General features: G+C 45.5%; 9 protein-coding genes across 9 annotated transcripts; 6 read left to right on the top strand and 3 right to left on the bottom strand.

Annotated features, from left to right (window-relative positions):
• Positions 1 to 4,060: 4,060 nt before the first annotated feature.
• On the top strand, positions 4,061 to 6,910 carry F5147DRAFT_816761 (uncharacterized protein; the record flags this gene model as incomplete). The annotated part of the gene is made up of 15 exons (XM_041443583.1): positions 4,061 to 4,112; positions 4,172 to 4,298; positions 4,355 to 4,598; positions 4,648 to 4,730; positions 4,787 to 4,811; positions 4,864 to 4,917; positions 4,971 to 5,158; positions 5,213 to 5,307; positions 5,362 to 5,565; positions 5,633 to 5,777; positions 5,826 to 5,839; positions 5,900 to 6,015; positions 6,069 to 6,157; positions 6,208 to 6,342; positions 6,396 to 6,910. 15 exons carry the CDS (start codon positions 4,061 to 4,063, stop codon positions 6,619 to 6,621), a joined length of 1,797 nt encoding a protein of 598 aa, XP_041288527.1. The 3' UTR covers positions 6,622 to 6,910.
• Positions 6,911 to 9,299: 2,389 nt separating this feature from the next.
• Positions 9,300 to 10,950, top strand: F5147DRAFT_715534 (Alpha/Beta hydrolase protein). Its single transcript, XM_041438545.1, has 9 exons — positions 9,300 to 9,391; positions 9,451 to 9,487; positions 9,547 to 9,618; positions 9,678 to 9,838; positions 9,904 to 10,031; positions 10,099 to 10,133; positions 10,187 to 10,257; positions 10,314 to 10,379; positions 10,430 to 10,950. The coding sequence occupies exons 1-9, from the start codon at positions 9,356 to 9,358 to the stop codon at positions 10,769 to 10,771; spliced, it is 948 nt and encodes a 315-aa protein (XP_041288526.1). The 5' UTR covers positions 9,300 to 9,355; the 3' UTR covers positions 10,772 to 10,950.
• Positions 10,926 to 12,056, bottom strand: F5147DRAFT_371465 (spindle assembly checkpoint protein). Its single transcript, XM_041429428.1, has 5 exons — positions 11,822 to 12,056; positions 11,652 to 11,762; positions 11,581 to 11,600; positions 11,408 to 11,534; positions 10,926 to 11,357 (listed from the first exon to the last, which is right to left on the bottom strand). The coding sequence occupies exons 1-5, from the start codon at positions 11,911 to 11,913 to the stop codon at positions 11,081 to 11,083; spliced, it is 627 nt and encodes a 208-aa protein (XP_041288525.1). The 5' UTR covers positions 11,914 to 12,056; the 3' UTR covers positions 10,926 to 11,080.
• Positions 12,057 to 12,099: 43 nt separating this feature from the next.
• On the top strand, positions 12,100 to 15,113 carry F5147DRAFT_715524 (peptidase family M1-domain-containing protein). The gene is made up of 15 exons (XM_041438544.1): positions 12,100 to 12,328; positions 12,381 to 12,441; positions 12,496 to 12,641; positions 12,691 to 12,770; positions 12,831 to 12,850; positions 12,904 to 13,035; positions 13,095 to 13,252; positions 13,306 to 13,399; positions 13,446 to 13,476; positions 13,521 to 13,599; positions 13,648 to 13,910; positions 13,961 to 14,130; positions 14,184 to 14,358; positions 14,412 to 14,749; positions 14,800 to 15,113. The coding sequence occupies exons 1-15, from the start codon at positions 12,174 to 12,176 to the stop codon at positions 14,839 to 14,841; spliced, it is 1,944 nt and encodes a 647-aa protein (XP_041288524.1). The 5' UTR covers positions 12,100 to 12,173; the 3' UTR covers positions 14,842 to 15,113.
• On the top strand, positions 15,114 to 16,479 carry F5147DRAFT_715512 (uncharacterized protein). Its single transcript, XM_041438543.1, has 6 exons — positions 15,114 to 15,407; positions 15,484 to 15,659; positions 15,710 to 15,778; positions 15,835 to 16,002; positions 16,052 to 16,287; positions 16,350 to 16,479. Exons 1-5 carry the CDS (start codon positions 15,202 to 15,204, stop codon positions 16,285 to 16,287), a joined length of 855 nt encoding a protein of 284 aa, XP_041288523.1. The 5' UTR covers positions 15,114 to 15,201; the 3' UTR covers positions 16,350 to 16,479.
• Positions 16,480 to 16,909: 430 nt separating this feature from the next.
• F5147DRAFT_371398 (carbohydrate esterase family 16 protein) lies at positions 16,910 to 18,324 on the top strand. Its single transcript, XM_041429427.1, has 5 exons — positions 16,910 to 17,311; positions 17,366 to 17,592; positions 17,646 to 17,826; positions 17,881 to 18,058; positions 18,110 to 18,324. The coding sequence occupies exons 1-5, from the start codon at positions 17,041 to 17,043 to the stop codon at positions 18,213 to 18,215; spliced, it is 963 nt and encodes a 320-aa protein (XP_041288522.1). The 5' UTR covers positions 16,910 to 17,040; the 3' UTR covers positions 18,216 to 18,324.
• A 213-nt stretch (positions 18,325 to 18,537) lies between these two features.
• F5147DRAFT_618140 (cytochrome P450) lies at positions 18,538 to 20,745 on the top strand. The gene is made up of 11 exons (XM_041432566.1): positions 18,538 to 18,741; positions 18,793 to 18,938; positions 18,993 to 19,165; positions 19,227 to 19,290; positions 19,343 to 19,427; positions 19,476 to 19,704; positions 19,786 to 20,048; positions 20,098 to 20,140; positions 20,189 to 20,314; positions 20,365 to 20,507; positions 20,555 to 20,745. The coding sequence occupies exons 1-11, from the start codon at positions 18,543 to 18,545 to the stop codon at positions 20,644 to 20,646; spliced, it is 1,563 nt and encodes a 520-aa protein (XP_041288521.1). The 5' UTR covers positions 18,538 to 18,542; the 3' UTR covers positions 20,647 to 20,745.
• Positions 20,746 to 21,428: 683 nt separating this feature from the next.
• On the bottom strand, positions 21,429 to 21,962 carry F5147DRAFT_715504 (uncharacterized protein). Its single transcript, XM_041438542.1, is given in 2 exon segments — positions 21,429 to 21,663; positions 21,676 to 21,962. 1 exon segment carries the CDS (start codon positions 21,922 to 21,924, stop codon positions 21,676 to 21,678), a length of 249 nt encoding a protein of 82 aa, XP_041288520.1. The 5' UTR covers positions 21,925 to 21,962; the 3' UTR covers positions 21,429 to 21,663.
• A 120-nt stretch (positions 21,963 to 22,082) lies between these two features.
• Positions 22,083 to 23,273, bottom strand: F5147DRAFT_371374 (uncharacterized protein). Its single transcript, XM_041429426.1, has 4 exons — positions 22,880 to 23,273; positions 22,739 to 22,824; positions 22,608 to 22,685; positions 22,083 to 22,550 (listed from the first exon to the last, which is right to left on the bottom strand). The coding sequence occupies exons 1-4, from the start codon at positions 22,892 to 22,894 to the stop codon at positions 22,172 to 22,174; spliced, it is 558 nt and encodes a 185-aa protein (XP_041288519.1). The 5' UTR covers positions 22,895 to 23,273; the 3' UTR covers positions 22,083 to 22,171.
• Positions 23,274 to 23,373: the final 100 nt, after the last annotated feature.

Below are 23,373 nucleotides of genomic sequence, written 5' to 3'. Positions count from 1 at the left end.
CAGTATTCACTATGACTATTCAGTATTCAGTATTCAGGATTCACTTTCACTATTCACTATGACTATTCAGTATTCAGTATTCACTATGACTATTCAGTATTCAGTATTCAGGATTCACTTTCACTTTCACTATTCAGTATTCAGTATTCACTATGACTATTCAGTATTCAGTATTCACTATGACTATTCAGTATTCAGTATTCACTATAACTATTCACTATTCACTATTCACTATTCACTATTCACTATGACTATTCAGTATTCAGTATTCAGTATTCACTTTCACTATTCAGTATTCACTTTCACTATTCAGTATTCACTTTGCACTATTCACTATTCAGTATCCAGTATTCACTATGACTATTCACTTTCACTATTCACTATTCACTATTCACTATTCACTATGACTATTCAGTATTCAGTATTCACTATGACTATTCACTATTCACTATGACTATTCAGTATTCAGGATTCACTTTCACTTTCACTATTCACTATTCACTATTCACTATGACTATTCAGTATTCACTTTCACTATTCAGTATTCACTTTCACTATTCACTATTCAGTATCCAGTATTCACTATGACTATTCACTTTCACTATTCACTATTCACTATTCACTATGACTATTCACTATTCACTTTGACTTTCACTATCCACTTTCACTATTCACTATTCACTATTCACTATTCACTTTTGACTATTCACTATTCACTATTCACTTTGACTTTCACTATTCACTATTCACTATTCACTTTGACTATTCAGTATTCAGTATTCAGTATTCAGTATTCACTTTCACTATCACTATTCACTATTCACTATGACTATTCACTATTCACTATTCACTATTCACTATTCACTATGACTTTCAGTATTCAGTATTCAGTATTCACTTTCACTATTCAGTATTCACTTTCACTATTCACTATTCACTATTTACATTCACTTTCACTATTCACTATGACTATTCACTATTCACTATTCACTATTCACTATTCACTATTCACTTTGACTTTCACTATCCACTTTCACTATTCACTATTCACTATTCACTATTCACTTTGACTATTCACTATTCACTATTCACTATTTACATTCACTTTCACTATTCACTATGACTATTCACTATTCACTATCACTATTCCTATTCACTTTGACTATTCACTATTCACTATTCACTATTGACTTTGACTATTCACTATTCACTATTCACTATTGATTGACTTTGATATTCACTATTACATCTATTCACTTTCACTTTCACTATTCACTAATAACTATTCACTATTCACTATTCACTATTCACTAGTTCAACTATCAACTATTCACTTTGACTTTCACTATCCACTTTCACTATTCACTATTCACTATTCCTTCACTATTCACTATTCACTATTCACTATTCACTATTCACTATTCACTTTGACTTTCACTATCCACTTTCACTATTCACTATTCACTATTTACATTCACTTTCACTATTCACTATGACTATTCACTATCACTATTCACTATTCACTATTCACTATTCACTTTGACTTTCACTATCCACTTTCACTATTCACTATTCACTATTCACTTTCACTATTCACTATTCACTATTCACTATTCACTATTCACTATTCACTATTCACTTTGACTTTCACTATCCACTTTCACTATTCACTATTCACTATTACATTCACTTTCACTATTCACTATGACTATTCACTATTCACTATTCACTATTCCTATTCACTTTGACTTTCACTATCCACTTTGACTATTCACTATTCACTATTCACTATTCACTTTGACTATTCACTATTCACTATTCACTATTGACTTTGACTATTCACTATTCACTATTCACTTTCACTTTCACTATTCACTATGACTATTCACTATTCACTATTCACTATTCACTATTCACTATTCACTTTGACTTTCACTATCCACTTTGACTATTCACTATTCACTATTCACTATTCACTTTGACTATTCACTATTCACTATTCACTATTGACTTTGACTATTCACTATTCACTATTCACTTTCACTTTCACTATTCACTATGACTATTCACTATTCACTATTCACTATCACTATTCACTATTCACTTTGACTTTCACTATCCACTTTGACTATTCACTATTCACTATTCACTATTCACTTTGACTATTCACTATTCACTATTCACTATTGACTTTGACTATTCACTATTCACTATTCACTTTCACTTTCACTATTCACTTCACTATTCACTATTCACTATTCACTATTCACTATTCACTATTCACTATTCACTATTCACTTTGACTTTCACTATCCACTTTGACTATTCACTATTCACTATTCACTATTCACTTTGACTATTCACTATTCACTATTCACTATTGACTATTCACTATTCATACCCCCCCCCCCCCCTATGGGGGATTATACTAATATCACCTTGCACTACAGGCTTTGCGCATCGCGCGATTGAGGACATCATTTGGAAGAACTACCATCATTTTCGTCCTCTCACCTTTGGGTTTGACGCTTGTGCTTCAGGGCTATCACAAACAATCCTGAAGTCTTCCCCAAATCACACAGGTTTAATCCTCAGCGTTGGATTGACGATGCAGGTCGCGCGCGATGATCTCCGGTTGATCTCCGGTTTTTCACTTTTGGCTTTGGCCGTCGGTGAGTAGTATCGTTCATCTCTCGACCATTTCTTACGCCTTACTTGAAAATGTCAGAGTGTGTCCTCGCGAATTGGTCAGTCTTCATCAATACGGCTCTCATCATGTGGGCTTTCCACTTTTCGGAGAATCCTGCGGCCGCCAGCATCACAATTTTTTCTGAAGCGCCGGCCACATCAGCATCTTCAGCAGCTACAGAGGCAGAGGGGTATGGAGTCGTCATTAGAGTAGCTACTCGATGTGTAAACTAGTATTTCAATGTTTTGTTTTTCGCGCTTGCCACTGAAAATTTTCGGGTTCGGTTCGAGTTCGGACCAGAAAAAAACCGAACCGGACCACAGAGAACGGTTCTCTGTGGTCCGGTTCTCGGTTCTCGTCCAGGACCCTCTGAACCGGACCGAACTGGACCACAGCAGCACTACATGTATACCTCTTCGTACTACGAACTTTGACTGTTATACGTAGCCAAGATGGGCCGTGACATCTTGTTACCTGTATTCCATGATTTAAGTTGCAATGGATGTTGACATCGAACCGATTTCAAGAGCTTGAAGGGGCCCAGTAGGGCACAATGGTCTATCTCCTGGGGTCTGTGGCGTTCGACTGGATTTATGGATTGGATTGTACTTTATACATTTTGCACAGCAGATGTGCTCTGCGGAGCCCAATAATTGCGCAGGTAAGTATCCCTGGTACCATAACAATCGACCCGTCGATTCTGCTAGTTTTGGTAAAACATATACGCGTCGCACACTCGTCTCGTTACCTCAAGTACAAATAACTAACTCCGTGTGCATACTAGCAGAGCTGAAGCCCGAGGCCTGAGGCTAGAGCAAAGAGGTACAAGGGGGCGACGTTGAATACGTTCAGAAGCAGCAGAAAAATAACTATAGTGGTTTTCTCGAAACGCCCTATATAGGTATGTCATCGAATCATCGAATCCTCGAATCCTCGAATCTATCTGCGTGGCTAAAGTTGTGTAAAACGCGTTAGTTGCATTGCTCATCATTTCAAATTACACCTTACCTCTGAATTCCAATCAGTCTGAGTCACCATCATGACTCTGGCCTATATATTTAAACGTTCATGCTCCGCACCTTTTCCCGTCACCATTATTTCTCCCTTGCGTTCTAAATTCTCTGTATGATAGCCGTTGATCCTGGCTCCGCATTTCCTATCATGAGGGTATAATGAAAAGGTAGCGAAGCCGACCAGGAAGCGCTCGTGCCTGCTCGAGCTCCGAGTAGTGCCAGTGTGTGAACTCTGCAAGCGCTCGTATCACAGGATTCGGCGCATGGTCCACACCTGGCGCATGGTCTGTACCCAACCCTGTCGCAATTCAACGCAAACTTGAAGGAGGCTTTTTTCTAACTCGAATCAAGAATTGGGATGGCAAAACATATCCACACCTTAACCGCTCCCTGTGCTATCCATATCTCTGGTACTCAACTCTCGCACCAATTGGACGATTAAGCCCGCTGATTCCATCAACTATCCTAGGCATCTCCATTGATTTCAGCCTTTCGGAAAAGAACGTAGAGTCTGCTGAAGCACGGATCGGCAAATCGTTGAGGCCAATTGATCATGATGCAGGAAAGACTATGCGCCAGACGTTTTACCCACCAATGTAAGAACTTGACAGACGCAGACGAGTGTGCCATCTAAATTGCTATTTTGTTCTAGCAAGATTTCTCTGGGGGATACGTTTTCCTTACGTTTACGGTACAAGAAACGATTTCGAAAGAGCCATGAAGACATTCATTTCGATCTGGATGAAATACCTCCCGCATCTGCTACAAGACAAGGTCGAGCAGCTATCAATCCGTCCTCGCCTCGACAATGTACTCACCTCGATGACACAGAGTACCGCAAGTCTCATGACAACATCAAGATCGTAGTTATACTTTCTGGGAACACAATAACCGAGGTATGGATCCATGTCTTCCTTCGGATACAACCTCTGAGTCGTATATTAGCACGCAGAGCAGCCTGGTTCTACCTCAGATACAACACTGGAGCTCCAGCCCACGACCGACAAGATCGTTCAGATTTGTCCTCGGTGAGCCAGGATGACCGTGACATGTGCTCTCCAGGTTGACACCAAGGACTCCCCAGGTTCCGAATTCTAGTGATAGGAAAGGTATCGGAGTTTCGTTAATCTCAGGCTAGTATTAATGCAGTGTTTCCAATAGACCGGTGTTGGCAAATCTTCGCTCATCAACCGTGCCTTCGGAGTACACGAAGCGGTGGGCTACTCACGACACCATGTCACGGAGGGTCACTCATTATGTTTCCATAGATCGCTTCGACTCATAAGCCAGGCGAGGCCGACATCGACCACGAGTTTATCTCACCACAGAACGACAGGTTTGTTCTTCACGATAGCAAGGGTTTTGAACCGGGCGACGAAGGCAACGTGAACATAGTTCAAGGTTTCATCGAACGTCGAAGAGAAATGTCTTTGGAAGACCAGCTGCATGCTGTTTGGTACGGCTTATATCTAAATGATTTCATCTAACTAGTTGACAAAATACACTGAAGGCTTTGCTTTGAAATACCCCGCGCAGGCGGGCGTTTACTGGAGACGGGCACGGAGGAATTCTTGACATTGAAGCGTGGTGGAAAGCTGGGAAATAGTGAGTGAACCAATACCTATCTCTCTGCTATGTTAGAGCTCACCAGTGGCCAAGTTCCTGTCGTCGTTGTTTTCACTAAATACGATAGGTTCATCAACCGCGTCAATCGTACTCTGAATGAGTCATCTCTCGTGGGATTGAGCTCCAATGCCGTCAAGGAACTCATCAAGAACAAAGCGGACGCTGAGTTGAAGGAAATCTGTATTGGACCCCTAGAAAAATTTGCAGGGTTGGATGTTCCGCATGCCACGGTCTCCAGTGAGTATCACTGCTGTTATTGTCTTTAATTCTAATTCTTACAACAATCACAATAATGATAACGCAGCAAACAAGGAGCATGCAGAAACGCTGGCTCGTCTAATCCAGATAACCGAAGAGCGTGTTTATAAGCATGTTGCAGCCGAGGCGTCGGTGATGACTTCCATGGCCCAGCGAGTGGACCCTGGACTCAAAATAAAAGCATCAATTGAGTAAGCCTCATTTGCATCATTCTTATCTGAAAATTCATGTAGTGTTAGGGTTGGCAAGAGAAGTTTGTCTCGATACCACCTTGATGGTTCTTGAGCGCAATCTGAGCTTCTCTATATTACAGGATATTGGAAGGCACTAGCATCATGCGCAGCATTTCAGGACCGTAGGACGTCGGACTGCTTGCATGTGCTTCACACTGACATTGTCAGAGTGTGGAACTTCCATGACCCTCACGGTGTAATGCCCATCTTCGTTATCACCGCACGTGTTCTGACGTGATTTGTGTACAGTACTTGGGCAGCCACGAATTCAGAACTATGGTGGTGAATATGGTTGACAAACTAGATGTTGGATCTCCTACCAATCCTGACAGGACCATGTAGGCCAATTTTTCGTATGAATGGATTTTTATCTCATGACTATTCACAGGGCTGCTGGACTATCTACGGTGGGAGCTGTTGCAGGCATCTTGGCTGTCCTGGCGGGACCTGCGGCTCCCATCGTATTGCCGATAGTAGCAAGTGTGGTAATCGCGAAATGGGCTTACGACGTGTACAAGCTGTCGTACGTGCCGCTTCCTATCGTTGATTGAGAGAATATTGACATATCCTGCTCAGCGGCGTGGTGCTCCAGCGCTTTATAGCGTACATTGTCGACTTGACCCTTGTGCTGCAGATACTTCATCTTGTGTCGGACGGCCAGGAACTGTCTCGTAGGGTTATCAAACTCGCGGTCGCTGCCTATTATAAATCACCGATAAGCGGAGATGTCCATAATCGGATTCAGGAATACGGTAGGACATTGACGCTCCTAGAACGCGCAGACCGCGACAACCTTGCGTAAAATCATCGAGTTGATGGAATTGTATCGCATCGAAGCAAAGGAAATTTCTGATGTTCGGGCACAGATTCCGACTGTCGATTCAATTCCGGATGAGCCATGGTGAAATGCGTCTACAGGGTATGATTTTACCGCGTGGGCGGGTGTTGTGAAATTGCAGCTCTGTTATCATTTACAATAGTATTTAGAATTCCGCTTAGCCTATACCAGAGTGCCCTCGCATTCAAACCTACAATTTGACCTTTGTACCACACGTTGGACTATGGCTTTGATCTATAGCTCCATAGCAGACTCTGATGCACTCCGCCTCGCCTTGTTTTCATATTGCAAATTTTCTGAAGGCCGCCTCCATCATTAAGCTTTTTTGGAATTCCTTTTGACTTCCATCAAATCGGGAGCAAGGTGTGGACCGTGGATGTCGTCCTCCTGTCGATCGTTTTGTATCACCTTACGTACCAGGCAATCTTTCATCCAGCATTCTCGGGACGCGTTTCCAGCACACCGTGACTGTTCAACGATATCTGACAACGAAACTGTCAAGAAGTGCGAGACAATATGTAGTAGTATGGATCCAGCTGAGAGGCGTCACCCTGAAAATGCCTCGTCACCACTCAGATGTCATTCCTTAAACTGCTATCCAATTCAAACCCATCTCAGGTGCGTGAATTCTCCTCACTAGTATTATGGCTGCAAGAGACACCATGCGAAATAAAGATTGAATTTGCCTTGTTAAGCTTGTGTTGCGCGACCAAAAATGAAATACTGATATAAGTAAACGCGGGCCAAACCTGTAATGTTGGCACTAATTATATGGCAACATTGCAACATTCGTGATCTGACAATGCATGTTTGTCGCCTTATAGTGGGAGGGTATAAATATCGGTATGAGTCTGCTTTGGTATTGATTAGCTCCTGAGTAAGGGGACCTAAAGGAACGATAATAGTGGAGCAAGGAGAGGAGAAAGGGAGGCAATGGTGCCAGCGAGAAGCGTGACAACCTCGAGGATAGAAGTAACGTCGCAGCCAAGATCAGTGAGTATGGTGAGAACCTCTGCGCGGATGTCGTCGACGAAGATCTTCAGCACGGCAGAGAGCGGTGAAGAGAAGCTAAAGCGGAGGCTCGGCAAGAATGACCGGGTTACATTAAGAAATACTTGCGCAGAGGTCACCAGCAATGAGCACTGCGAGTTTAGCGATAGTCAACGAGACTGTGCCCTCAACAGGCGCAAGGATAACCGAAGAGTTTCGGCCAACGTTGAAAGATAGCACTGGTAAGCTGAGCCTTGATTTGAGCGACACAATGACGGCATTGTCTGTAGCGATGAAGGGTAGGGATATGATAAGATATACTCCAGTCAATGCCTAATAATGATGGTTAAATCCGGCTGAAGGCCGTAGTGAAGACCGCAGGATGGGAAGTTCAACTATGGTGTTGCCCGAAGAACTGATCCATATCTCTCGACCTGGGAGACATCCGGCTTGACAGAGGAAATAGAAGGGACGGAAACGCCAGGGACAGAGATTGGAACAGCGTTAGTGAAGGTCAAACAGCCGCGAGGAGAATTGTGGATGTGGTAAAAGGGTGCATTTTGTTAAGATCTTGGGTGTCTAGCGAGACAACGGGTGTGTTTCGAAAACACTCGGAAAAGACAGACGGTAAAAAGTTGAGACAGGCTTTCTCAGCGCGCTGTGGAAGTTATAGCCTGCCCTCATGTAGTTCGGGTTTTTGTCATATCTGTGGATTTCTCTCCCTCTCAAAACATTCTGAAATGCGCTTAAGATATCCATGACATATGTCAGAAGCGCACCATTACCCACTTTGAATAGAGGTTGGTACTTTGTCACCGTCGGGCCACTCACGAGGCGGAACAAGGTTCATACCTGTCGCATGTCACTGCTAGGCACTCCACAACTGAATGATTCCTGGGAAAGTGTCTCACCTACCTGAATCTGTAGACGTCGGCTCCTATGCGCGTGATATGTATGTATCCTGGTCGCTGATAGCGAATGTATGATCTTGATAGGTCGGTAGAAATCTTCACATACACGTAGGCTTGTTCTGTCCATTGTGCGCCACTACGGGCAATGCGGGTGTCAATCATAATATCGTACATGTGCAGTGGAGCATGGATAAGATTTCCGTGAGCAAATGTAATATTTGCACGAACATATATCCGCGGGACCGCGACACTTACGAAAACTTTACACGAAGCCTACGAAAGTGTGATTTAGCTCGAGTCCTTTGCTTGTGTGTCAAAAAAATGAATGATGGCATTGGAGAAGGTTTATGACGAAGCGTACATGGAGCGCGGACTAGTGAAGATCACTCTGGCAAATAATGTTATCAAACCTGTGATCCAAAACTTCCGATCATTCAGCTATCATCAATGATATCGTCCTTCGATCATGGATCTGTGAAGCTTGAATAGCCTTACAGGTTGGCAACATACAGGAACATGGAGGAGCATCCAGGATTGTGGGACACATGAATATATGGCCTTGGCGAGGCACGGGACTGGAGGAGAGGAGTGAGAGGGATCGAACGGTGCCCTTGACCATTCAGGGAGTGCGCGGCTTGCGTCTAGTTGCAGGCAGGGCCCAGTGCGCAGGTCTGTGCGTTGAATATGCTGTTGCCAGATTAGTGTTGACCTATTAACGACTTCTGGTCCGGTAAACAGCCACAAATATCTGACTACAACACCTTGTTCACCGCAAGGCCACGACTCACCTCGAACATATGCCTTCGCTGCCATCATTAGAGGCCTTTGCCAAGGTGCTTCCATATCTTTTCATGATGTTCAGCAACCCTTAATCATAACACATTGTCCACAGGGAACCGCCGCTACCGTAGCTGGTGTTGCAACGCTAGGTTTATTAGTTCCTCCTAATTTATGATGCGGCTCAAGTGACCTTTATATATCTTATTAGGCTGCGGACTACTATATTATGGACAAAATTATCTCATTTATCCATCCGCATTCCCCCCGGGCTCTCGCATAGGTATGTGTTTACTGGGCACTTCACATTCGACGCCAACGTAACTGGCCAAACTTTAACAGAGGTCCCAGTGCCCACGGATTTTGGACTTGAATACCAGGATTTACCCCTTGTCACTGAAGATGGGTTTACTTTACGGTGTTATCTTCTCATGCAACGGACAGAGATAAGCAACAGCCACGCTGCACACATCGATTACCCAGACCAACAGACGCATGAAGAGGTACGTCGCACTATCCCTATACTTTGCATTCATTCACTCACTTCTATTTGTTCGTCCGATGCAAGTTTGCATCCACCCGACCGACAGTTTTGATGTTCCACGGTAATGGCGGCAATCACGGTCACCGGATACCTCTCGCGAAAGTATTCTACGTCAAAATGCGCTGCAATGTACTCATGCTCTCATACCGCGGGTGCGCCCTCTGTCTTTCGCAATCCAGTCCTCGAGTTGGGGAATCCCTTTCTCATTCATACCAATAGATATGGTCATTCGGAGGGTTCTCCATCAGAATCAGGCGAGACACCGTATCTCCAGTAATCTACTCTCTTTGCTCACTGTATTTTCTAGGCATACGTATAGATGCTCAAACGGCCCTCAATTATCTTGCTTCACACCCATATTTGAAAAACACCCCCGTCGTAAGTATTGTTGACGCCACTTCCAAAGGATTGGGCTAACTTGCTTTTGTATCAAGATCCTTTACGGCCAGTCTATTGGTGGTGCTGTCGCTATTGACCTTGCAAGTCGAAATCCATCAAAGGCGATTAAATTCCAATTTGCTTCCATACCTATCATAATCTGAGACTGCAGATCACGGCGCTAATCTTGGAGAACACATTCACGAACCTCCCACGTCTCGTACCTAAAGTTCTTCCTCTTCTTAGCCCTCTTTCGTTTCTTTGCCATCAAAAATGGGACTCGGCTTCGAAAATACCTCTAATACCTCGGTCGATGCCGATCTTAATGCTGAGCGGTGTTAGAGATGAGGTTGTTCCACACGAGCACATGCAAGAGTTATGGCAGATTGTTTCGCGGCGCCAGGGTACCAAATCCAGTGACACAGGAAACAAATCTGACATACCGGAAGTCGGTAATGGGAAATCGAGATTCCTTGAATTTGAAGGAGGACACCATAGTGCGTTATTTCGATGATCTGAACCACCGGGTTTAATGACGGTATTTAGATGATACGTGTGTCCAGCAAGGATATTGGACCGCAGTCACTGACTTTGTGGCGAGTTTGAGCCGTTAGAAGCCCCTAACGCGGTGCTTGTTCTATCTGAATCCATACGAAGTGACATCATGATCATGGCGTTGGACAGTTTTTTTTTCTTTCCGTATGTTCACACATTCCTTCACAAACATGCGTTCACTATTACATATCATTTCACCATAAGAAAGCGACTAGTTTTTTGTCCATTATTGTTGTAACAGGGAAAACAAAGGTCTAAATAAATCGGTTTATCCTTCGTAGCGATACGCAACCAACGCTTCTATTCGGTGTACATCAGTGCTGAAGCTTCGCAACTTCACTTGCTGACTCTTGCTCGCCTCGATCGCCAGCGGATCAGTGTCGACCCACTCATCGGCAGGCACGTCAGCGGAGTCATGTGTATATGCAAGGATATTGAAGACAGTCGGTGTGTCGATAATTGGGAGGAAGGTTACGGTTGATACGATTTGTTTGAGGATATAGCGAATCTCGGCTTGGATCTCTGATTCAGGCTTTGCAGGTGTTCTTGTAAAGCAGGTCAACCAACTGGATGACCCGAATAGCGGGAGACTTACGGTTGGGCAGAATCAGCTGGTTGTTCAACGAGGTTAACATCGAACACCCATCGCTCAAGTGGTAGTCTGGCATCCTTCGATATAATCGCAAGTACGAGCTGCGTTACCGACCCGGTAAGGAGCCATTCTGAAGTCCAGTTGAGTTAGAGTATAAAGAATCGTGCGGCACCTACTATTGACTTGTTTCAGTATCCTTGAAAGAAAGTAAGCGAGTGCACAAAAATAGATGTCGGATGAGATGCACCTGTCAAGGTAGTTCTCTAGTGCCAAGTCCTGAGTGACGAGGACAGTTTGCCCGTACTTCTTTACCATGTGAAAGTCATCCGACGGATACACTCCACGTTGAAAGAGAATCCTGTATCGATGCATGAAATCGTAAGTTGTTGAGTCGGAAAGTGGCTCGAAATAACGCACGTGTTGGCTGCATATTTGAAAAACTCTGTGACAAGATTCGTGGAGCCTTTCAAAGTGATGGCCTGGCGTGTTGGTGCTTGAGATGTTGCCATGCTGGCGGATGCTGCTGAACAATGTGGGATGGAGAGACTGATTCAGCGGCTGCCAAGTTAAACTTGATTGACGAACGTCACGCTTCTCGCGCGTGTTTTGACGCGAATAGATCACGTGGAAGTGTTTGTTTCTAAGGCTCTTGCCAAACAAACTCGGTATATAATATACCAAGTGTGTCGGAGAAGCATTCACGAATCACAATCCTCTTTCTTCATTTCATATCGCAAAGCTTCCGATAATTCATCATTAGCACATAAAAATGCACGAAGTGGACCCAACTTCTCAATCGAATTATCTGCAGATCGCTACGAAGCATATCACCTTTGATTGGACGGTTGATTTTGACAACAAGGTCATCGCAGGCACCGCAACACATGAGCTAATTGCAAAAAATGACGAAGTGTCTGAGGTAATCTGAGGACGATTGCCTATCTATCTATTCGGCACGGGTTTTGAGCTGTCTCAGCTTCGATACCTCGTATCTGCACATCGAGGGAGTAAAAGTTGATGGAGATGCGGTTCAAGACGTGCGCTCTGCGTCTCTTCACTGGCGTGCTTCTCTGAGCTTGCATTATCTATAGTTCAGACTTGGTCCCAAGCATGAGGTGATGGGATCTGCGTTGCGTGTCCCCCTTCCTCGAACATTGAGCGCCGGATCGAGTATCTTGGTTGAGATCACGTACAGAACGACTGCGAATGGCATAGCCTTGCAATTCCTTGAAAAAGAGTAGGTTTACCATGTGCGCAATATCACTCTGTCGTTTATGTTTCTTCAGACAGACCCAGGGTAAAACCTTCCCATTCCTGTTTAGCCAGTGCCAACCCATTCACGCGCGAGACCTCGCTCCTGTGCAAGGTGAGAAGCCTTTATGATTTGATTCCACGACTTAGACAAACACTTATGCACATGGGCAAGATACTCCGTCCGTGAAGCTAGTGGGTGTTTTCCGTTGATCACCCCAGTGCTTGTGCTGATTTCCGATCATCAGACGTATAGCGCCAGTGTCCGTTCCGTACTTCCAGTTCTGCTATCTGCGAAACGGATTTCTCCGCCCTCAGATGGTCCAGCTCATGATGGCAAGATCATCGGCAAGGATGAAGTTGTGTATACCTACGATCAGGCATGTCTCACCAACCTATCATCACAATTCCACTTCATGACAGATATTGGTGTCTTCAGCCTACTCCGATTCCATCATACCTTCTCGCAATCGCCGCCGGAAATTTACAGTACCAGTCATTCCAAGTTCCTGATGGAAAACAATGGAAGTCTGGGGTTTGGTCTGAACCTGAGCTTATGGACAAATCGTTCTGGGAGTTCAGCCGGGATACTACTAGGTAAATGCGCATGAGCTTTCACTGAGCAAAAATGAATTGACATTGTATGCCAGATTTCTAGCGGCTGCAGAGAATCTTGCTGGGCCGTACCGATTTGGGGTTTATGACCTCCTTGTTCTTCCACCGTCTTTTCCTTATGGCGGCATGGTGAGCTGCACGTTATTCCACACAACCACCTACTCATTACTACTAGGAGAATCCGTGTTTGACCTTTGTGACACCCAGTGAGCATATTGCGTACCTGTATCGGACTTCTGACCCCCTTCAGCCCTTCTTGCTGGAGATAGATCCCTGACAGACGTGGTGATCCATGAACTTACGCATTCATGGTTTGGGAACGGTGTTACGTTAGTTTTCTGCAGCTTACTTTTTTATATTTGCTGATGGTACTCTAGGCATGCTCACGCTTCTCACTTCTGGCTTAACGAAGGTTGGACAACCTATGTCGAACGTGTGCTACTGCAGATTATACACTCACCTGCACACCGAGGTCTATCTTCTGTGATCGGATACAAAGCATTGCTGGATGCCCTCGCGCTCTTCGAAGACAAACCCAAATATCAAAAACTGGTCATCGACTTTAATTATGGAGAGGATCCGGATTCTGCATACAGTCGGGTGCCTTACGATAAGGGTGCCAATTTCCTCTTGCATATTGGTAGGTAGTATTTTCTTTGTGAAGTTGTCTATTGAGCTAGATTGTCCCAGAGCGTACGCTCGGTGGCCTTGCGGTCTTCCTACCTTATGTTAAGGACTACATCGCTACTTATATGGGTCATAGTATTTCCACAGAGACATGGAAGAACCACCTCTATGCCTACTTCCAGAAGAATGGCAGCGAGGGACAGATCGAAGCATTGAACAGCATTGATTGGGATGTAAGGCCGGACAACTGATGGTTGAGGAAAGAACCACTGAAATTGTCCGACAGGCATGGCTTCATCAAAGTGGACTACGTTTACCTGTTGAGATGGAATATGATTTGACTCTGGTGAATCCTGCAAATGCGCTTGCCGACCGGTGGTATGAATCGCGATACACTACGGACATTTCGAAGCTAGATTTCAAGAGTTCTGATTTAGATAGCCTGGACGCTAATCAAAGAGGTGCGCGCCAACATGTTTTGTTGTTTGTATCAGTTGAGGAAGTAGGATTGCAGCTGTCTTCCTCGAACGATTGGAGAGTTACAATGAATCTCTTCCTGCGGGTCACCTTTTCCATTTCGATAAGTTGTACAGTTTATCGACGACCCTCAGCGCCGAAATTCGATTCAGATTCTATACCTTGGTACTTAAGTCCCCGGCAGCGATGTATTTTGTTCAAGGAGCAGCAAATTGGGTTATTGGGGTGGATGACACAGGTGTCATCAAAGGTCGCATGAAATTTTGCAGACCTGTGTTTAGGGCGATGTTCAAGGTCAACCTTGACCTCACTATATCAACGTTCAAGCAGGCTCGGACGCAGTTTCATCCCATTGCGCAGAGTCTCATTGCGCAGGTACGCATTCCGTTTAGTATGTCCGCGTGTCCTTATCTTCAATCTATTAGGATCTTGGGCTGGATCTGACTGGACTGAGAGGTAGTGGATAAAAGGGGGTTGTAGCTGAGCCAAAAAAAGCATATTCATTACTGTACGGCTTGCGACCGCAATGGGATCTTGGCTAAACTATGTACTTATACTTGTTTGTATGTCAGCGTCTCGGATCAAGCAGCAAAAGATGACTGGCCAAACTTGGTTTGCTTGGACCCTGAGGCCTGAGGCCTTGAGGCCTTGGCAGAGGTGGACCTGAAGCTTGGCAGTGTTCGGACCTGAAGCTAACTTAAAGTGTCTCAAATTTTTAATATTACCGAGCGGGGGTTACCAAGGGCGGTCGGACTCGGGTCGCACTGAAGTTCTGAACACTCAGTTGTCAATCATCTCTATTTTCACATTCTTTCAATACTGCATTCATGAAACTCACTGGCTCGAGATCTTATCTATCTTGTGAATGGTTTGGTGTCTTGGCTCCCTTCGACCCAACCTGTAGGCTTGTGACATCTCCATTATTTTCTCCTCTGAGTCTCGGCGCACTTCGTCTGCTGTTTGCTGTTTATTCGCTCGTTACAACAATCACCGTTCTCGTTTTTGAGTCTGTTCGTTTCCACGACGTTCATAGGTAAGCAAACACCAGACTTGGCGTGGCTCAACGAGTGGTCTGATCCAGAACTTTGTGATTGGTCCTGTTACCCCAGTTTTTTTTCTTACTTCACCGATCTCAGTTACATCGGCCTTGTCGCATACTTCTGGGCATCCAGCGTCCAAACCATTGTATTTGTTTTGTCGGGACAAAAGGCATACCCTTTGCAAAAGTGGCCACGGATCCTGCAGCTCTTGCATGTCCTCCTGTACACCACCATCACCATATTTCGTGAGTTCAATGTTTAGCTTCCGAGTCTAAGTTTGAGCAACGTTTTGCAGCAATCATCGTGACTGTTGTTTTCTGGTCTCTACTTGCTTCTCCATCGACTTTTAGTACCCGGTACTCAGGTGTGGACGGCGTTTCCTCATATCGGCTGCTGTTGCTCATAATATGTCATTCCTAGCTTGGTCCAACGTATCCCAACATGCGATGAATAGTAGCTTCGCTCTATTTGAGATATTCCTAACGAATGCGGGCCCTAGTCCATGGAGCCACATCATGCCATGTTTCGTCCTTTTTGCGTGTTACCTCGGTGTTGCGTATATAACACATGCAACGCAAGGATTTTACAGTAAGTTTATTTTTACATGGATCACAGCAGCGCTGACGCCCACCATTAGCTTACAGTTTCCTTGATCCATCTGTAGAGCACGGACGGTTAGCTGCTTACATCATCGGCATGGGTGTTGGTTACTGCATTCTCTTCACGATCGTGAAGGGTGTCTGTGCACTGCGGTGCCGTTTAGTCTCGCCTTCCCCTTTGGGCCCTTCCGAACGAGTACAGTCCGAAGCTATAGATGAGTGGGAGCACATTGATGTCGAACAGCCGAAGGAGTCAACTGGATCTGATGCTTAAGTATTTATTCTCCCTTTGTTTATTGTTATCTTCATGGATTGGACTGAATTGGCTACTGATAGTGGACTTTTTCCGGAACATCATGTTCGTCCTTATACTACAATGTTGGTTATGTATTATTATGCGATCGGTTTCTTCCCCGTGGGGTTGGCTTTCGCACACTGATGTCCCGCTGTCCCTTCGGGAACAGGATGCCGACGGTACCGGCTCACTTGCCAGAACTTATCACGAGCTCAATTCGCTCAGTATGATCGACTTATAGTCACGTACAATGTCCATGATTAGTATATTCTGGATGCTGACTATTTTAGAGTCTTCATTTTGCTCCGAGAGCACGGAAGGCATCCAACCAAGATTCCGCGTTCTCACTAATCAAATTATGGTCGCACGCAAGGCGTACGTTCTATCTCAGGCGCCAATAATAAACAATCAGGCGGCTTGAAGGTACATACTTGACGTACGTGTGACTTGCGCGCTCTTGAACGTGAAATTTTAGGTCTGCCTTGATTTCTTGTGTCACGGGCATTCACTGATTACAACGAAGAAAAACCGAATGGCGCTCTGGGAGCGAAATATGACCCTTGTGATCTCATCGACCTGCTTATGAGCGGCCCGTTGCGGCCACAAGTAGGTGTGCGCGGTCTTCGCTTGCCAGGGTCATTGCAATGACCCTATGATATGATTTTCGCTAATCGGATATTTTGCGCGATATAAGACGACCTCGCGAACTTGTCAAGTCAGTACTTCTGCTCCATGGCGTTTCTACAGGGTGTGAAGCTTGCGTTTACAATATTGGCGCTTGCCACGCCATCCTGGGCAATTGGTGTCGCACCTGGTCAGATCCAAAACTTTGTCACTTTTGGTGACTCCTACACTGATTCCTCGTACTACCCCTCCGCTGACGGAGGCTATTCCTGGCCAACATGGGCGGCGATGTATGGTGACCTTGATCTCTATGGGTTTGCTCGTTCCGGTGCAACATGCTCGAACCTGCTTACTTACAGACCCTTTCCTCCGATCATGGGTGAGTAAGCGCAAATGGTTTGTGATTGTTATCCTGATCACAGTGACCACCCAGGTTGGCAATTCCCTGCTTACCTGAATGAGACGAGGAATGGCACGCTGGAATTGAACTCAAATGAGACAATATATACCATCTGGATTGGAACCAATGATTTGGGTGTCAACGCGTTGCTTACCGGAAGTGATGCCCCCACCACATCAATTGTTCAGGTCAGGCAATGCGCTGTCGATGTCCTAAATATGTTGTACGAGAGCGGTGCTAGGAACTTCATCATGCAGAACGTGAGTGTATGATCGTTGGGCCACTGTGTCTTAAGCTCATTTCGCACATACAGATACTTCCCCTTGACTTGACAATCCTGTACTCTAACTACTCGTACCCCAACACTTACTGGAACTTGGAACGCAATACAACTGGATGGAACGTGCACATGACGGAGCTGGTACGTGCAGGGAATGAAATCACATCCCTCAAGCTCGATGCGCTTCTGCCTACGCTCCCTGATGCTCATATTGGTCAGTCAACATTACGATCTGCTTCGAGAGAACGACTGACCCATAGTAACGCAGCATCTTTTGACTCCTACGGGCTTTTCACCGACATGTATAACAACCCTCAGAACTATTTTAATGGCACTGCGCCATACAACGTAACGGGCTGCATACATTCATGTGTGTACTCTATAGACAGCACGGCAGCACCGGCTTGCACAATCACCAATGGTACTGACGCAGATAGCTTCATGTGGTCAGTCCAAAGGCCATTCCAAATAGCGACCTAGTGCTCACTTTCACTTAGGTACGACGAACTTCACCCATCGCAGCAGTCCGCCAGAATCCTGGCTAGGGAGTTGACTGCGGTGATGATGGGAGAGGACAACCAGTGGACGACGTGGTTGAGCTAAGCTAGTCACATTTGCAGAGTTTTGAAGGTAACGGATAGTACCTCAGAACAACTGGGGACAGTGGAGTACTTTGGTATTTCCCTTAATTCTTTTTGGTTATCGATCCGGCGATTTTTCATCATGAGTGAAGTCAACTCTATGACCTATTCTTGAAATTCCAATTTTTGCGGGATTCGGCACCTCAGCGAAGCACGTCAGAATTGCTAAATATGCTTGCAAGTGTCATCTGCTAGAACACGAGACCTGCCTGGACTGTATCAAGAAGCGCTCATTGGCAGATAAAAGGAGAAGAGCCAACTAAGTATACAACGAAAAAGCACCCGCTACATGGCTTTAAACGCTTTGGATTGGCTTGCGTGCTCGTCGTTCATCTTCGTCCTGGGGGTGATAGGCCATCGCTTGCGTCGCCAGAATAGATCCCACTCGCTACCATCTGGCCCGCCGCAGAAACCATTGATAGGGAATTATCTCGACGTCCCCAAGGCGGAGCCATGGAAAACATTCTCGCAATGGGGAAAGCTATATGGTCTGTCCTAAAATGCTGTACCATTGGACGTATATTCAATAGTGCAAGCAGGCGACCTCGTATACGTAAAAGTCCTCGGAAACAAACTTCTCATCCTGAACGACTTGGAAAGTATGCGCGAGCTTCTTGAGAAGAGATCGCAGAAGTATTCTGATAGGCCATCGTTTGTGATGGCCAAATATATGGGGATCGAGAACGTGAGCACATGCAATAGCGCACTTCATGGCTAGAAACAAATCGACATTGGACAGAATCTGTCGTTCGCTCCCTACGGTCCAGATTGGAGGCGAGGACGGAAGCTCATACATGGCACCGTTAACCAGGAAGCCGTCCAGAAGTATCATTCGCTACAAGAGAATGTTGCCGCCAGATTTTTGAGAGACTTGGTGGAATATCCTTCAGAAGTCATGAAGCACCTGCATATGTAAGATCAGCTGTGCATCAGCCCATGTTTCCCTCCTGACTCCTGACTTGGCATTACCAAGGGCCACGGCTCAAATCATCGCGTCCATAACCTATGGGTTTTCTATCGACACTCCAAACAATGTGGTGAGTGAAACATTGGACAATGGCTCCAATCCTTTTCAACAGGGACTTGCAGTACTTTGACGAATTTGCCGAAACGGAGCGAATCGTCCTGAAAAGCGTGGTTCCGGGGGCCTATTTGGTTGATATGATTCCTCTATGTAAGGTTGTTTTTATCATGGCAGACAATTAGGCTGAAGGCGACGTAGTATGGTATCTGCCATCCTGGGTCCCATTTAACAGCATACAGCGAACAGCTGAGAGGGGGCGGCAGCGGGTGTCTGATATCGTGCACCATCCGATGGAGCAAGTAGAACAGGATATGAAACAAGGAGCGTCTTCAGCTTCATTTGTTTCTGATCATCTAAGGGAAGGCGGGAGCGATAAAGTGATCAGACAGCAACTACCTTGGGTAGCGTGGTCAATATATGAAGGTATGTTTTTACCCCATTGACTGAAAAGAGGGATGACATCGTTATCCGACTGTAAGCCGGAAATGACACAGTAAACATTTCATAGCTCTGGGATATGGGTTTATCTGACCGTGCAAAAGACTAGTGGAACCATGCTGGTCTTCATGCATGCTATGGCGTGTTTCCCAGAGGTCCAGACCCGCATGCGCGAGGAGATACACAGAGTCGTAGGGACTGACCGCCTGCCATCTTTCGATGACAGGGGACGGCTGCCATATATCAATGCAGCAATTAAGGAAGTGTACCGCTGGAAACCCAACTCACCTTTGGGCGCACCAAGGAAATTACAAGATGCGGATGTCTATAGAGGTTTTTTCAATCATAAGCGGCCAGGAACACGTTTTGACCCCTTGAGCAGGGTACTATATACCGAAAGGCACCACTGTTATGCCTAATACCTGGTGAGTAAGAAATATGCACCCACGGAATGTACTTATCCTTCAATATAGGTTACTCAGTCGGGACCAGGACAGTGGCATAGATCCCGAGGCATTTTCTCCAGAACGCTTTCTTGATACCCACGTAGAGAAAACGGCGCTTGATCCCTACAGTTATGCGTTTGGCTTTGGAAGAAGGTGAGTGCGCGTTACAACACCTAATGAAACTCGTTGACACCCACGCCCAGAATGTGCCCAGGGCGTTTTTTAGCAGATAACTCCGTGTTCATGCTTGTAACAAGTATAGTGGCGACCATGCGGATTTCGAAACCCAAGGATAGCCATGGCATGGAAAAGCCATTTGATCCTCCATATATACCCGCAGGTCTGGCCAGGTGCGTCCCAGTGAACAGTAAACAGGGGGAGCACTCATGTGATTCAGTTTTCCTTATCCATTCGAAGTCGACATCGAACCGGTGTCTGACAAAGCAGTGGCTGTCGTGAAAGGTATAGCGACGAGTATTGATTGAATATTCGCGTATGTAATGGGAGCGCGAAGGCTCTGATGGTACAACGTATGAGGCCAGCCCTTATTGATGATGTAGTAGCTTTCCCTAGGTATAAGTGTCACAAACTTACGAGGATTCCTGATTTTAACATATGCCCATTTGCGATTGCATATCTGAATCGTGCGCGTGATGTTCCAAAGATATCGAGGAACTGTATCACGAGATATTTCGCCATTCATCGAACGAGCGGCGCTTTCAAAAGTGCAGCAGATTAATCGTGCACTGTCCCTACATCAAGATCCCAGTATACGCTGCGGAGCACGCAGGATAGGACTGAGTGAGGACATTACAGAGGAAAAAGACCTCTCGAGTACATGTACATGCTGTACAGAGGGCCTATGATGTCAGGGATCTCCAGAATGCTCCCTGCTGGTCCGATATCCAGAGTGATGAAGTGCTTCCGTACAGGCTGAGAAGGGTCCAAAATGAGACACTGCTAGCTGTGAAAGTTGAATGTCCCGAGAAGGGGCTGGTCGCCAATATAGAACTATGTAAGTCAGTGCAATAAGACGAGCGAAAATCATTTTCAGAAATGCAGCTATCATAGTAGATGCTTGAAACGCGTCCACCGGGACGAAAAGGCTAGGAAAGCGAAAGGTGCCGAGGATGATAGCACTTGTATCATGAGGTGTATCGCAGGATTGCATGGCGTTTTGAGAACAGGGACCAAAGGTTTTATCAAGGCTCGGTCTTTGAAAAGAGGATTTGGGAGGCCACAATAAGTTGCTCAACTCCCATTTTCCACCGCTTGCATATAGTAACCAGTCACGTAGGCAATCCTAATAGCGAGAGCCGAGCACTCGACTAGAATTGGAATTGACCATCGTTTAGTGAATAACCATGTTTTCGCTCATCTGGTAGTGTTCGTGTAAAAGTGAGGTTATATCCAGCGTGTACTGGCACAGTGTAGCCAACATTCAACGAGTTCCCCAATCTAGCTTCACATTCGCCACCTCAGAGCGCCCGCCACCAAAAAACCTTGGCCTAGTGTCAGCGGATAACAAGAGTGCAAACAAATATCTCACAGACTCCCAGCCCACCCATGACTCTTTTGCCAGCTATACTCCCCGGTGCACTAGGACGAGCCATTCTCAGGGCATAGATGCCGGTTGCAGCGAACGCGCCGCTTCCTATGATGCGACAAGTCATGCAGTCATTGTACGATGAAACCTGAGGGACGAAGGTAGTGTCGGAGTCAGGTGCTGCGGAGCTGGTTATGTTTGATTCAGGCGCGTTCATGCCCGCTCTATGTAGTTGCGAAAGAAAAGTAGAAAGCATCACGGAAGGACCCCGAAAACAGGGGCCCATATTGTTAACATGAAGTTACGTAGAAAAGAGCGTATTACTAGCACATATATAAAAGAGTGTATTAGCCTTTATAGAAGACATCGTGAAGTGCTTCTAATTGAAAAATGATAGATGGATAGATGTAACGAAAGGAGGGTTTTACCCCCGACGAACACAAGTCGCCTTGAGTTTATGCAAACTAATATTGCCCAAATGCATAACACAGTATCTCCGAAAGGCGTCTTTGCATCAATTCGGGGCACATGCAACCCTCAGTCCACCCATTGGCCGTCTTCGCGGGTTCGCTAAACATGGTAAAATCGTCCTCAGTATCCATTAGGTCATAGAAGACCAACGACGGGTCTTGGTAGTGAGGGTGTGATTGGTGGGGCGAAGCAGAGGACTGAGACGATGTGGTCCTGTCTGATACGGAAGGGACAGAAACATGACCGCCTTCGCGTCCGCTGCGCGAAGAAGGAACATATCCATGTTTTGTTTTGCGATGGCGCGTCAGGGCGGAAGGGTCGTGTGTCCTGAAGGTGCAATCATGAGGACAGCCATACCGTTGCTCGCCAGTACTAAAATTGTTAATCAGATAAACTCGTTACAGTTGATAGTAATGCACGAGCACGTACTGTCTGGCAGAGTGAATATCGAAGCTTCTTTTTATCATCGTCGCAAAGTGACATCCGGGAAAGGTGCAAGTGCGCGTGCTGAACGCGAGCTCATGTGAGTGACCAGTGTAGAATATAGGACAAACACGTACTTGTCTGCATGCCCAGCCTCATGCCTCTTGAATTCCTTAAACTTCGTAAAAGTTTCGCCGCACTTTGTCTGAGGGCAAACGTAGACCTGGACATTTCGGACTCAGACTCAGTACATGAAGTATGCTCGTGATCAAGCTTACCTTGGTAGGAGACATTTGAAACTTGATTATAGAGGAATATGAGTGGGGTTCTACTTAATTTTGTCGCCTGATTCTCCTTGGGATAACGATGATACCAGGTAGGCATTCAGGCAGGACTAACTATATACGATTCCTGGAGGTGGTAGTGACATTGTGCTTTGCAGTGGACAGAGGCTTCTTGGGTTCATACATAAACGCTTTGTTGGGGCTCTAGTGGACATTATGAGCCACGACAAAGGATTGTCAAAGCTTCCGCATCCATTCGAAGGCTTCATTATCCGTTATACGCAATGCTACGAAGAGAATTCCATTAGCAAACACTGGTCAATGTAATGCGTGATATATGTGGATGCTGAGGGAGACATCCAGGAAATTTGGCCAGTCTGACTGTCTGGGCAAGAGGTGGGGAAAACCTTAATTCCCAACATGGTGCTCGTCATTCCTGAGTTAGGCATCAGTAGCGTAGCCAATAAAACATCGTTTATCATTTATCA

This window comes from Suillus discolor (assembly GCF_016758755.1).
Source record: "Suillus discolor strain FC423 chromosome Unknown F5147scaffold_66, whole genome shotgun sequence".
In the NCBI taxonomy this organism is placed as follows: Eukaryota; Fungi; Basidiomycota; class Agaricomycetes; order Boletales; family Suillaceae; genus Suillus; species Suillus discolor.
Note: the sequence above shows the minus strand (reverse complement) of the source record. Positions and strands in the feature narration are given on the sequence as shown.